Genomic DNA, 15,636 nt, shown 5'->3' with positions numbered 1-15,636 from the left:
CAAGGTACTGTGTTTAAATTCCCAGTTTAGCTTTGAATTCCCAGGAGCTCTCAACGCTCCTAGGGCTAAGAGCTGCTGCCATTGCGACCCTGCTAGGTGTTGTCTTCACCATCCCTTGGGATGATAATTCCTCACGTCCACTGCTGGGTCACGGCGCTCCCCGCCCAGCTCCTCAGTGTCTCACTCTGACATTTACCAAACGTCTGAGCTCCCTCAGGGACTACAAAATTAATTTCAGCAGTTTTGCTGTGAACCAAACAAAAACACAAAGACAAGCCACCCTGTGGTCCAGACCGTGAAATGCGACCCAGAGCATGTTGGCAAGATTGCAGAAGGACCTTCCTCTCTGGGCATGATGTGCAGGTGGATACTGCACCTGGTCCTCTTTCTCTGCTGGGTCATAGGGACCACAGGAATGGTCAGAGGGTGGGAAGGGTCAGGACGTCGAATTGCTGGGTTGTATGACACAAGGAGGGGAATGACGATCTTCAAGTCCAGTCTTCCTCTGTTCTACAAAGTTGAGTGGTGATTTGTGTGCAAAGATTGAAATTTTAAAATGTTAAAAAATTACTAAAATTCAATATTGTTATTAATTTTAATTAAAAAAAAGTTTAAATACCTTTTGTGTCCCAGAAACTGCCAGGAACAGTGAAAAAAGAATATTAAAAAATTACTTTTTAGGGGCTGGGGTTGTGGCTCAGAGGTAGACCTTTGGCCTAGCCGTGAGGCACTGGGTTCGATCCTCAGCACCACATAAAAATAAAATATATTGTGCCCACCTATAACTAAAAAATAAATATTTAAAAATTGTTATAATTATTTTTAAAAGTTTTTGTGTATTCATTGCTTTTTTTTTCTAGTTGAACTCCTTGATTTACTACTTAAAACAATAGCATGGACTTAATAGACAGCAAATGCCTTATTTTTTATTTATTATTTTGTTTGGGGGATGGATGTGAATGTGTTTGCAGATAAACCCTTTCTATTTTTTTTCCTTTGGCCTAAATGAGACAGAAATTTATTTCTTATTCAGCCCCCAAAATACCTAGCTTTCTTCAAAGAGGTTCATGATAAACATTTAAAGAAATGGAAACACTAATCACCCTGATTTGATCCTTACACATTGTATATGTGAATCAAGTTATCACACTGTTTCTCATAAATATATCAATTTTTAAAATTAAAGAATATTAGAAAAAAAGAAGTTATTCAGATACCTAGGGTCCTGCTGTCTTTTGAAAATTTTGTTCTTTTTAGTTATACATGACAGAAGATTATATTTTGATATATCATACATACATGGAGTATAACTTCCCACTCTGTGGTTGTACATGATGTGGAGTTATTCTGGTTGTATATTCATTCATGAACATAGGAAAATTATGTCTGATTCATTCTATTGTCTTTCCCATTCCCATCACCCCTCCTTTCCTCCTATCCCCCTCTGTTCAATCAGGTGAACCTACACACACACACACACACACACACACACACACACACACACACTATTGTGAGTCACCATCCATATATCAGACAGAAAGAACATTTGGCCTTTGGTTTGGGGGATTGGTTTATTTCACTTAGCATGATATTCTCCAGTTCTATCCATTTTCCAGCAAATTCCATAATTTCATTCTTCTGTATGGCTGAGTAATATTTCATTGTGTATATGTACCACAACCCTTTTCTTCTTTTTAAATCTTTTGTGATTATAAATTTCATTAAATAAAGCAGTAATACGCTCGCCTGGCATGTGCGGGGTGCTGGGTTCAATCCTCAGAACCACATAAAATAAAATAAAGATGTTGTGTCCACCAAAAACTGAAAAATAAATATTAAAAAAATAACAGAAATCCTGGGGTTGGAGTTGTGGCGCAGTGGTAGAGCACTTGCCTAGCTTGTGTGGGGTGCTGGGTTCAATCCTCAGCACCACATAAAAATAAAATGAAGGTATTGTGTCCAACTACAACTAAAACAAAATACTAAAAAAAAAAATTAAAATGATGAAAATCCTATACTACTGAAGAATTTTCCATTTATTTGGTGCAGTTCTGCTTTATTACATTGGTTTGTAAAACTAGGATGATTTCACTAGAGAAGGAAAAACAGTAGCAAAATAATATCTATGTCATTCAGGTTTTTTTTTCTTTTTGGGGTGTTGGGGATCAAAACTAGGGCCTGGCCAGGCGCGGTGGTGCATGTCTGTAAGCCCAGCAACTGGGGAGGCTGAGTCAGGAGGATCGCGAGTTCAAAGCCACTCTCAGCAAAAGTGAGGTGCTAAGCAAGTCAGTGAGACCCTGTCTCTAAATAAAAACACAAAACAGGGCTGAGGATGTGGCTCAGTGGTTGTGTGACCCTGAGTTCAATCCCCAGTACCAAAAAAAGAAAAGAAAAAAAAAAAGAAAGAAAGAAAAAGAAAAAGAAAGAAAAGAAAATAATAAAATTAAAAAAAATCAAAATCAGGGCCTGCCTTGTGTGTGCTAAATATATGCTCAGCTATTCAGCTACACCTCCAGCCATGTAAATTTAAAAAATAAAAATTATGGACTGGGGAATAGCTCAGAGATAGAGTAAGTACTTAGCATGTGCAAGTCCAGGGGATCAATTCTCAGTGCTAAAATATAAAATAATAATGAAGAGTAATTTTTTAAAGTTTTAAAGGGTATCCATCTATCATATTGACAATATCCAAAAGTTTGACAATGTGTGCTGTCAGCAAAGCATGAGGATGTAGAAAACATAAACCCTATACATTGCTGGTGGGAATGTAAAGTGGTGCAACATCTATGGAGTATTATTTGACAATATTGAACAAAACTGCATATGAATTTAACTTTTGATCCAGCAATCCCACTTCTTGGAATCTAGCGTTATTCATTTCAGCATTATTCATAATGGAGATATTCTTTTTCAAATATTTATTTACTTATTTTTATGTGGTGCTGAGGTTCGAACCCAGTGCCTCACATGTGAGAGGGAGGCACTCTGCCACTGAGCCCAGTTCTTGAAATATTCTTGAAACAACCTAAATATTCAAACAGTTGGTACAGATTGAATGTACTATAACACATATACACCACAGAGTATTTTACATCTATAAAAAAGGAATAAGTAAGACTCATATAAATTCATAATGGATTTTATGCTTGATTTTTGTACAAAAAAAGGGGAAAACAAAATACATGTGTATTTGCTCATTTTTGCAAAAGGAAACATAGGAACTAATGAAATTAGTTAATTGCAGGAGATAGAGGAAGTGGAGTGGAACAGTTGGAAAGGGAATGCATTTCTTAAATACACCAGTTTGTACAGTTTGACTTTTGAAATAATGTTAATGTTTTAAATTTACAAAACATAGCTTGGTATGGTGGTACATACCTGTAATCCCAGCAGTTTAGGCTGAGGTAGTAGGATCACAAGTTCCAGGACTGTCTCATCAATTTAGGGAGAGCATCTAAAAATTAAAAAAAAAAAAAAAAAAAAACTATCTGGAGATGTATCTCAGTAGTAAAGCACCCCTGGGTTCAATTCCCATTACCTCAAAAATAGATAAATAAACAATCCAAATGTAAAATCAGGTTAGTTGTACAAGATGAAAAAATCCTGTAGATAGATGGGATGATTGTTGAACAACAATAAGAATGTACCTAATGTCATTTAACTGTACACTGAAGGTAAATTTTATGTTATATATATTTAACCAAAAATTTAAAAAATGGAAATTTAAAACTCAGGGCTGTGCCAGGTGCAGTGACACACACCTTAATCCTGGTGAGTCAGGAGGCTGAGACAGAGCGATTCCAAATTCAATGCCAGCCTCAGCAACTTGGTGAGGCCCTGTGCAACTTAGTGATAACCTGCCTCAAAATAAAAAAAAGTAAAAAGGACTGAGGATGTGACTCAGTGGTAAAGCACCCCTGGGTTAAACCCCCAGGACAAAAAACAAGGCATGGCCCCCTTCCTAACATTTTATTATGAAAATATCCAAACACGTATAAAAATTGAAAGAATTGTACTGTGAACACTGGCCAATATTCTTTTTTTTTTTTAAAGAGACAGACAGAGGGAGAGAGAATTTTTTTAAATATTTATTTATTTTTTTAGTTTTCAGCGGACACAACATCTTTTGTTTGTATGTGGTGCTGAGGATGGAACCTGGGCCGCACGCATGCCAGGCAAGCGCGCTACTGCTTGAGCCACATCCCCAGCCCCTGGCCAATATTCTAAATCAAGAGCTTACAAAATTTGTTTTACCAAATATTTATCCATACAGTACAGAAATGCTTTCATTTTGTTTGATACTGGGGCTAAAATCCAAGGCCTCACATATGCTAAGTTAAAATTTAATCAGTTAATATGTAGTATTATGAGAACTAAAGTGAAAGAAAGCAAGCAAACAAGCTAGTCTTTATTTTTGTACTGGGGTTTAACCCAAGGGTGCTTTACCACTGCTGAACTATCTCCGCATCCACCTTCCTTTTTAATTTTTCATTTTTTTTTATGCTGGGGATTGAACCCAGGGCCTTGTGCATGCATGGTAAACACTCTACAAACTGAGCTATATCCCCAGCCATCCCCCCCTTTTAAAAAATCTCATTTTTAAGATATGGTTTTACTAAGTTACTTAGGGCTTCGCTAAGTTACTGAGGTTGTATTGAACGTGTGATCTTCCTGTCTCCGCCTCCCAAGCAGGTGGGATTACAGGCGTGCACCCCTTCCCCCGCACAAGTTAGCTTTGTTGGAAAAGAAAGAGGAACAAAGTCGTGTGGAGCGATATACCAAACCCAAGCTTCTGGAATATTAACACCGTCTTGAAGCTGGTGCCTTAGGTGATTCAGCTTAAGGTCAGTGCCTAAGCTTTCCATTATAGAGTTCTAAATCTAGCTTCAAGATGTTCTCTCATTGTTTTAAATTAAATATCACCACGTGTCACTTATAAAGCTTCGCACTACATTTCCCAAAAGGCTTTTATCTTTTCTCGCGGTAATAAGGATTACAATTTCTATAGGTCCTTACAAATCTCGCGAGGCTTTACCAAATCTCATTAAGGATTCCTTCCCAAAGCCATTTTGTTTTTCAGGGCTCTCTGCAAGGGTACCTGGAGCGAATTTACTTCAAAGCAGCACCTGCAGTTACGGTAGATCCCTCTGCACTTCCACCATGTTTCCCTTGGCCAAAAATGCTCTGAGTCGTCTCCAAGGTGAGCAAAATCGTGAGCAAGCCATTTACAACAGCCTTATATCCGTGTGTCCTCGTGGTCTTTTCGTTTTTCTTGCTCCAACATCCTGGCCCTCTAATTCTACATGCTGTCTCTTACTTCGTCCAAAGTCATTGGGGAGATATCCGTAGCATTGGCTTTATCGTCCGGTGTTTTTGTTTCATTTCCTAGCTCTGTCTCTGCTATTGGAGTCATATCCTCGTACTGCATTTTTAGTCTTGTAACCTATCTACTCTTTGATTATTTCTCGCTTCTAAAGTGATGTCCTACATTTTAGCTTTATATCCACATTTATTTCTAACCACACATAGAAGAACCTTCTCTCCCGTCCCTACAGCTGTAACTGTAGGAAACTGTAAACCCACCTCTTCACCTGTTTTCATGGCCAGGAGACGACCTAAATGGTAGCCTTGTAGACTTAAAAAGCTATTTGCGTGTTGTTAACTGAAAATTAGTTGCCGTGAGAGCAATCATGGTTATCTTTTTTATCTAGAAGTTAGGCAAATACAGGGAAATCTGAGATCAGCATCATGAACTGAGAATGCACTAGATTGGAGAGAAAAAATTTATTTCCATATTTGATTTGCACTGAAGGTGACCTTGAGTAATGTGAGTGAAGGTGACCTTATACAATCATCATTTACTAATGTAGCCATACTAATTTTAACTTTACATTAGGAGCATTACTTGACTGTCTTCTAAACACTCAAGCAGTTTTTAAAATAAATGAAAAAATAGTAGCCCTATTAGGTTTCATATGCCAAAAGCCGGTGTTCATTATTTCTTTAACTTGGGGTAAATGATTTAATCTCTGAACCTGTTTTCTGCTTTATAAAAGATTAGTAGATAAAACTTGCCTCATAGGATTGTTGACGATTATATGAAATTACCAATGTATGTTAACTAAATCATATTTTGTTGCAGAGGACAGATCTAAAGAAATCCACTTGGGTAATCTGTTTAAGTCAGAATTTTTGGTAATCATAATTTCTTTGCCCTTTAAGCAAGTGGGGAAATCTGGTACCTTAGGAATGCTTTTCTGTTTCTTTCAGTGTGGAATTCACACACGCTTTTTTTTTTTTTTTTTAACTGTTCTGGAACAGAATACATTGTGAAATGTTTGTAAATTTGCACATCCTGGATGTGAGTTCTTAAAGATGAAAATGAAAGCTAAGATAGTTAGAAGAACAAAAAATAAAGGTTAAATGACTATCATGAAATAACCTGTTGTACCACATAGAAACCACTGTATTCTTAAATGTTAGTGAATGTGAAATGTTGCTATTTCTTTAGTATGCAGCATACTTTGATGTGTGTATGTATACATATACATACACACATTTTGAGGCTTTTTATAACAATAAGGACTTGCTACTTAACTTGGAGAGGCAGGAAAAAAAAAAAAAAAAAAAACTTCCAGAATCTCTTGTTTCTTTCCCTACTGTCTTCCCCAGCCTAGGAAAAAAATGCACCTTGTCCTTCAACTAAATGTAATTGATTTTCCAGTACACAGAGCTTTTCTGTCTCTGCCTCTTTCCCACATTAACAACCAAAACCTATCTGCCATTCAAAGTGCTTAGCTAATTCTACTTGCTTATATTGTAGTGATTTGTGTCTTCATGTGTAGTATCCTTTTTCAGTCTGGAAGTTGTCTGGTGACAGATATCTGTTTTTTTCATGTTTTTATATATTCTATTACAGTGTGGTGCCCTATTCATTAATAATTTGTTGAGGTGGGGGGGTACTGGAGATTGAACCCAGGTGTACTTTAACACCAAGCTACATCTCCAAACCTTTATATTTTTTTTATTTTGAAGTTGATGATGCTGGTCTTGAACTTGTGATCCTTCTGTCTTAGCCTCCCCAGTTGCTGAGATTACAGGAGTGTACCACCGTGCCTTACTGAATATTAATATCTTAAATATCCAGATTACTTTAGTTTTGGAGGGTTTTGTTGTAGTAATAATTTAAGGTCACTAACATTTAGTGTGCTATAAATTTTATTTTGAGTTTATTTGCCTTTGTATGTTTTAAGTTTGTTGAGTGTTGTTAACTTGAGTGAAAATTAAAGTTATACATATTCAAATTAATGAGTAGAAGCCAAGTTCCATCCACTTAGTGATGTTATTGGCATCACTTTTTTTTTTTTTAAAGAGAGGGAGAATTTTTAAAAAATATTTATTTTTCAGTTTTCGGTGGACATAACATCTTTATTTTTTATTTTTTATGTGGTGCCGAGAATCAAACCCAGTGCCCCGTGCATGCCAAGTGAGCACGGTAGCGCTTGAGCCACATCCCCAGCCCTATTGGCATCACTTGTTACTTGCTTTTGCCCCCTACGTTTTATTATGAATAGTTTCAAACGGAAAAGATTTGGAAGAATTACATGATGAACATCCACATACTTACCATGTAGAGTCTGTGATTGTTATATTGCTGTATTTGTTTATTCACATCTGTCCATTTGTCAATTGATCTTATTTTTGATGCATTTCAAAGTATACTACTGTGTTTTTAGCTGCAATGTTTTTTTTAACATTTTATTGAACTCTGTTATACTATAATTTCCTTGACTTTTTAATTGGCAGTATCAGTTACATGTGTTATCTTTTCCTGATAATTGATAGATATACTTATGTAATTTTTTTTTTCTTTCCTGTAAGTTCGAAGCATTCAGCAAACAATGGCAAGGCAGAGTCACCAGAAACGTGTACCTGATTTCCATGACAAATATGGTAATGCCATATTAGCTAGTGGAGCCATTTTCTGTATTTCTGTATGGACATATGTAAGTATTGTTGATTGATAATTCTTTTTGTGGTTCTGGGGATTGAACACAGGGCCTACCCATGATAGGCAAGCACTTTTCACCGAGCTATACCCCCAGTTCCAATAATTTTGTTAGATATTTCTTATTCTTATTTTGCTCCATGTATTAAAAAATGTTTTAACAAAGTATTACACATATGTAGTTAGGAGAGGCTGGGGATTTAGCTCACTTTGTAGAGTGCTTGCCTTGCATGCACAAGGCCCTGGGTTTGATCCCCAGCACCAAAAAAACCCAAAAAACAAAAAACCACCAAAAAAAAAAAAAAACACCCCCAAACAAACAAACATATGTAGTTAGGAGGGACTTGAAAGATTATCTGATCTACCCAGTACAAGTATTTCCTCCTTAATATTCAGCATTCACCTATCTTCTGTTCTTAATATTTCCAGTCACAAATTGCTTATTAGATCACAGAGCGGTTTTTTGCAAATTGTGCATCTGTAAAAAGGATCTTATCATTGTGTTAAAATGTTTCCTGCATATCTGTTGTTCATTTGCAATATAGAAATTTTGATCTATCATGTTTCCAGATGACAGACATTAAATATTAGAAAATTGATATCATGAGCTGGAGGTATAGTTCAGTGGTAGAGCACTTGCCTAGCATATACAAGGCCATAGATTCAATCTCTAGCACAAGAGGAAAAAAAAAAAGATGAGGAAAAGAAAATTGCTATCATGTCTCTTTAATCTTCTCTTTTAAGATTAAACATCTTTAGTTCTGTTGGTCATTTTTCTTGGGCTGGGAATCAAACCCAGGGCCTCTACCACTATTCCCAGACCTTTTTTGTATTTTATTTAGAGACAGCATCTTGCTGAGTTGTTTAGGGCCTCACCAAATTGCTGAGGCTGGCCTTGACCTCAAGATCCTCTTGCCTCAGCCTCTTAAGCTGCTGGGATTACAGGTGTGCAATACAGCACTTGGCTACAGTTTACAGTTAACAATCTATTTACCAGTCACTATTAATTGATAAAGTAGGAGTCCTGAAATTTTAAATAAATATATAAGTAGGGTTTAAAAGAAATCAGCTGTTGCCTTGATAAACAAAGAAGCTGTATTTAGACTTTCTTGTTTTGATTTTTCTGAAATCAGACATAATGTTTGTTTTTTGATTGTTTTTGGTGCTGAGAATTGAATCCGGGATTTGTGCATGCTAAGCACATGCTCTACCACTGATATCTACCCCCAACCCTGAAATAAGATAAAGTATTAAAATCAATGTGGGGGGTTGGGGATGTGACTCAAGCGGTAGCGCGCTCGCCTGGCATGCGTGCGGCCCGGGTTCGATCCTCAGCACTACATACCAACAAAGATGTTGTGTCCGCCGAGAACTAAGAAATAAATATTAAAAATTCGCTCTCTCTCCTCTCTCCTCTCTCTCCTCTCTCACTCTCTCTTAAAAAAAATCAATGTGTACTCAATTATGGTAAACAAATATTTAACAAATGTGTGATTAGAGGAGATTTTGGAAGTTAAATACATCTTTTTTTTTAAAGTTACACACGGACACAATGTCTTTATTTTTTATGTGGTGCTGAGAATCGAACTCAGCGCCTCACACGTGTGACGTCTGCGCTTTACCACAGAGCTACAGCCCCAGCCCCTGGAATTTAAATATTTTTGTTTTTAAATATTTTATTAGTTATTGATGCACCTTTTATTTGTTTACATGTGGTGCTGATAATCGAACCCAGTTCCTCATACATGGGAGGCAAACACTCTACCACTGGGCCATAACCCCAGCTAAATACTTCTTAATTACAAAGTGTCTTTGGCAGTTATTTATCAGTTGTGGTTGAGGGAAGCAATATTTGAGGAGGTACTGTGGCACCATGAAGTGTAAATTTAAATTAAGTAAAATTTGAAAATTTGTTTTCTTACTCATACTAGCCATATTTCAAGGCTTAGTAGCCATCTTTGGCTAGTGACTACAATACTGGGTAGCACAGATATAGAACATTTCCTTCATCTTTAGAAGTTCTAATGAATAGCACTGCTCTGGAGAATTAGGACAACAATTAGGTTTGACCTACATGAGGGCACTATATCCCAGGTGAGTTTCTGTATATTTATAACCTTTAGAGTAAAATATCTTTATCACTTCCAAGATGTAGGCTCCAAGAGAACATGGATTTGGTTTTAAACATGTATAACTGACAGTATTTTCATTCTTACAGACAGCAACACAAATTGGAATAGAATGGAACCTGTCCCCTGTTGGCAGAGTCACCCCAAAGGAGTGGAGAAATCAGTAATCATGCCAGCTGATGTAATACTGAATTTCAAAACCAACTCAAAATTGATGCCAAGTAAAAGCACTGTGTACCTACTAAATATGGCATTTATTGAAGAAATAAAGTTTGCTTGAAACAATCATTGTAGATTTTCTTTCCTTTGTAAATGAACTAAGCTGTTCGTTTTTCATTTATTTACCCTTTGGGTTCATATTAAAGTCAAAATACTATAACACTTTTTAAAATAACTTCTTTGAAGTAGTATGAAAGGGAAATTTAGTTATCTGGAAGTCAACTTTATAGTAAGCTAGAATTATAGTTAATGAATAACCAATAGCAGAGCTATTTAGATCATCTTTGAGCTAAGTTTGGCCCATGTATTGATTATGTCTACTGCTTTCTAGCTTTCATGTTTATATTTTGATTCAGCATTATTAACTCCTTTTCACTCTTGGTTTAGTGAATTTAGGATGTCATCACAGCCAAGGAATAATGGTCCCATAAAATGAACTACTAGGTTGTGTCAAGCATAGCTAGTTATTTGGCTTCTCTGGAATATTCACCTTAATTAGAGGTTTTGAATTTTAGCATATTAGGGATATTTATAATTTATAATGTTATTAAACAAAGGATCTGTCAAATATAGTCTATTTTTAGTTATATAGCTGTAGATATATTAGAATTATCTAAGTTCAAAGTGATTTGTTTTTTTATTTTTCTTACATGACAATAGTGGAATGCATTACAATCATAGTTATCTATTCACACCATTTTTCATAACTCTATAAGATATGTTTACTTCAAATTATTTTTTTGCATTACAAGTTTTTTAAAGATAGAATTTTTAAATTATTTTTCAGTTTTCGGTGGACACAACATCTTTATTTTTTTATTTTTATGTGGTGCTGAGGATGAACCCAGCGCCCCACTCATGCCATGCGAGCGAGTTACCGCTTGAGCCACATCCCCAGCCCAGCATTACAATTTTTTTTAATAATTTTTTTTTAATATTTATTTTTTAGTTCTCGGTGGACACATCTTTCTTTGTATGTGGTGCTGAGGATCGAACCCGGGCCGCACGCATGCCAGGCGAGCGCGCTACCGCTTGAGCCACATCCCCAGCCCCCATTACAATTCTTAATACACCTTTATACCACAATTTATCATATCTGATTGAATATAAAGTGTGTTGACACCGAATTCACATCTTCATAGATGTGTTTTGTATAATGATGAGGGACTCCTTCCACCATCCATGCTATTCCCCTTCTCCCTTTCAAAGTGATATTTGGTATCAGTGAGTGACCTCTTGGTTTTCTATAATGGCAGTGTTATAACATTTCAACTTGTGGATTGTCCTGAGTTTAATATATGACATTGGCCTTGATGTGTAAAATGTTAGGTGAAGAAAAAAAAAGGTGAAGAAATTTACTCATACCATATTTCTTTACTTCCTTGGCTAAGAGCTGTAGTCTTCTGTGTTTTTTTAATAGTACTCTAGTAAGCAGAAAATGGAGTTTTAATCAAGTAATCTATATTAGGTAAATGTAAACATTTCTTTTTTTGTTGGTACTGGGGATTGAACCTAGGGGTGCTTTGATACTGAGTTCCATTTCCAGTCCTTATCTTTTTTGATTCAGTGTCTTGCTAAGTTGCTAAGCTTGGCCTTGAACTTGTACTCCTCTTGCCTCAGTCTCCTGAGTTACATTTACCACTATGCCTTGTAAATGTAAAGATTTCTAAAATCTGCTTACCTGATCTATAAAAGTTGTATGTTGTCTTTAGCAATCTCCAAGTTTACCTGATGTAGATAATGACTTATACTTAAACATTTGAAAATATTTTACTTATGTGGAACACAAGTATGCTTTCTTGGCAGTATGTCCTAGCATCTCAACAAATGCACCAAAGTCGGTGATTACATGCTTTTATATTACTATTTTGCAGAACTGGGGATTGAATTTAGGGATACTCTACAACTGAGCTACATCCCCAGGCCTCCCCCAACCTTTTAAAAATATTTTTTAGTCGTCAATGAATATTTATTTATTTATTTATATGCAGTTCTGAGGATGGAACCCAGGGCCTCACACATGCCAGGCCACTGCTCTACCACTGAACCACAACCTCAGCTCTTTTTATATTTTTATTTTGAGACAAGGTCTTGCTAAATTCTTGAGGATAGCTTCAAACTTGAGATCCTCTTGCCTCAGCTTCCTGAGTAGCAGGCATTAGTAGGCATTACTGTACGTGTGTGTGTATGTGTATATACTTTTTGTGTTAGTGGAGATTGAACCTAGTGGTATACCACTGAGCTACATTCCCAGCCATTTTTAATTTTATTTTTGAAATGTTTTTGCTAAATTGCTGAGGCTGGCCTTGAGCTTGCGATCCTCCTGCCTCAGTCTTCCTGGTAACTGGGATTACAGATGTGCACCACTGTACACAGAAGAAGGGGTCTGTTTGCCCTAAAACCATCCCATTTTAGGGGAAGGCAGGTAACAGGGATTGAATTTAGGGCTGTGCTACATACCCAGCTTTTATTTTGAGACAGGGTCTTGCTAAGTTGCTGAGGGTGGCCTCAAACTTGCAATCCTGCCTCAAGTCACTAAGATCACAGACATGCACGCCACCGCTCCCGCTGCGTACTGTGCCCATCTTTATTGATAAAATTTGAACATGTTATGAAATCTCTGTAGAAATGTTCCATAATAGGACTGACACTTTCAAATGTGTACAAATCTGAGTTATGATTAAACAAAATGTCTTGTGGAAGTCTAAACCTTCTATTAGCTTCTATGTCTTCTCATTTAAGAATTATCACTCATTTCTAATGACTGGAGGTAATTAATGATCAGTATGATTTGTATCACTTCTGTAAGGTAAGTAGTTGTCAGTGTCTCTGTTTGCTAGCAAAAGTATGTTTATTTGTGTGATGAGACCTGGTGGTGGTAGTCAACATCTATGAACAAGCTGTGTGTGTGTGTGTGGTGCTGGGCAGGGCATTGAAACTCAGGACCTCACATTCCAGAAAGGCACTCTACACCCTTAGCCCTGAACAGGATTCTAAAACTATTTTTTTGGCTGGGGATATAGCTCAGTGGTAGAGCAATTGCCTAGCATGTGTGAGGCCCTGCGTTTGATCCCTAGAACTGCAAAGCAAACTTGTAGTTAATCTTGTTCTAATGGGTAATTCTAAGACTAACTTGACCACTGCTAGTAAGGAAACAGAGTAAATAATTTTTTGTCCTATCATAATAGTCTGACCTCGCAGCTTTCTTAGTGCACTCAGCCAAAAAAAAGTTCTGTCTTTTCATACAAATGCACTGTTTATCCCATAACATTACTTTCAGAGTTTTAATGCCTAAAGTTGAAAGGTTGTCAAATTAGTCTTCCTATCTTCAATTATTTAATATGCCTAAAAATTTGGTAAAGGACTCACATTAAAAGCATTGCCAATTCATTAAACATTTTATTGGAAAGATAAGCATTTTAAAATTGAGGTGGGGCTGGGGATGTGGCTCAAGTGGTAGCTTGCTCGCCTGGCATGCGTGCGGCCTGGGTTTGATCCTCAGCACCACATACAAAAATGTTGTGTCCACCGAAAACTAAAAAAAAATAAATATTAAAAAATTCTCTCTCTCTCTCTCTCTCTCTCTCTCTCTCTCTCTCTCTCTCTCTCTTTAAAAAAATAAATAAAATTGAGGTGAATGTTGTCAATCCAATTTCTTGGATTTGTTTTGTTTGTATTATTGGGGGTTGAATCCAGGGCTGCTTTATCACTGAGTAACATCCCCAGCCCTTTTTGAGACAGGATCTTGCTATATTGCTGAGCCTGGCCTGGAACTTGTAATCATCCTGCCTCCCCATCCTGGGATTATATGTTTGTGTCACTGCACCCAGCATAAATCTCATTCTTAATTTTTACTCCAATACAATTATTTCGCATGTATACTCTAGTACTTTTAATTTTGTTCAATTTATCTAGAATGAGAGATACTGTGGTAGTTGTAGAGGCCCAAATGTTTTTACCTTGGTGATTATTCACTTTATTGGAGATATTAATATTACCTTGTAAGCATTTGGGGGCACTTGCTATGTATTCAATTCCCAGTAAACCAGAAGACTTACTGAAAGGCATATTCCTCCATTTGAAAGCTCATTCAATATAGTAATTATGAATATGTTAGTATGTTTGTGCACTGATAAGAAGGATTAGGGATGACACATTTAAAGGTAGAAGGTATTTTAGAGTGAGGGAAAGGCTGAGTGAAGTGTGGTTGAGAGAGGATTTTTTTATGGTTCTGAGGATTGAACCCACGGCCTCAAGCATGCTAAGTAGGTTCTCTACCACTGAGCCACACCCCCAGCCCTCATCTAGGATCATGCAGCACAGAGTGATAAACTTCAATATTTATATAGATTACAGAGACATTGGATCTGATATTCTGCTTCTAATATAGCTATATTCCTGGCTTTTGCCTTTCAGTGAATTTCAGTGAATTTAATATCATAGCTAAAAATCAAGTTGTTAATATTTGGCAACCCACTTAAAAGGTATCTTAATTTTTGTGATTTTTTTATGTGATGCTGGGAGTGGAACCCAGGGCCTTGTACATGCTAGGCAAACAACCACTGAGCCACACTCCTAGCCTTCTCATATGTAATTTTTAAGATTTTAAATTATGTGCTGAGGGGGCTGGGGATGTGGCTCAAGCGGTAGCGTGCTCGCCTGGCATGCGTGCGGCCCGGGTTCGATCCTCAGCGCCACATGCCAACAAGGATGTTGTGTCCGCCGAGAACTAAAAAATAAATATTAAAAATTCTCTCTCTCTCTCTCTCTCTCACTCTCTCTTTAAAAAAATAAGTTATGTGCTGAATTTTTATCAAATCTGCACACATTTATTGACATATTTATTGACAACTATAACTTAATACCTGGGAAGATATGTAGTCCTGAGGCAAAGTTTTTATTTATGTGGATAGGTGTAGGGGGAAGAGAATAATTTTGAAATACTTAAATGTAGGCAAAAAATTTAGATCTGTGGATAACTTTAAATAGTGCATATCGAGGGTTAACAGGAGGGCTGGGGATGTGGCTCAAGTGGTAGCAAGCTCGCCTGGCATGCATGGGACCCGGGTTCGATCCTCAGCACCACATACCAACAAAGATGTTGTGTCCGCCGAGAACTAAAAAATAAATATTAAAAACTCTCTCTCTCTCTCTCTCCTCTCTCACTCTCTCTTTTAAAAAAAAACAGTTTAAAAAAAAGGGTTAACAGGAATTTGACAACTGGTAGTATGGAAATTATTTTATTTAACATTTAAATAATATTAACTAATATGCTTAGTT

At 36.7% G+C, this 15,636-nt stretch overlaps 1 protein-coding gene across 1 annotated transcript; it reads left to right on the top strand.

Annotated features, from left to right (window-relative positions):
* Nucleotides 1-5,040: 5,040 nt before the first annotated feature.
* COX7B (cytochrome c oxidase subunit 7B) lies at nucleotides 5,041-10,425 on the top strand. The gene is made up of 3 exons (XM_081276841.1): nucleotides 5,041-5,200; nucleotides 7,882-8,006; nucleotides 10,227-10,425. Exons 1-3 carry the CDS (start codon nucleotides 5,161-5,163, stop codon nucleotides 10,302-10,304), a joined length of 243 nt encoding a protein of 80 aa, XP_081132967.1. The 5' UTR covers nucleotides 5,041-5,160; the 3' UTR covers nucleotides 10,305-10,425.
* Nucleotides 10,426-15,636: the final 5,211 nt, after the last annotated feature.

Source organism: Spermophilus citellus, assembly GCF_964194105.1.
Source record: "Spermophilus citellus genome assembly, chromosome: X".
Lineage (NCBI taxonomy): Eukaryota > Metazoa > Chordata > Mammalia > Rodentia > Sciuridae > Spermophilus > Spermophilus citellus.
Note: the sequence above shows the minus strand (reverse complement) of the source record. Positions and strands in the feature narration are given on the sequence as shown.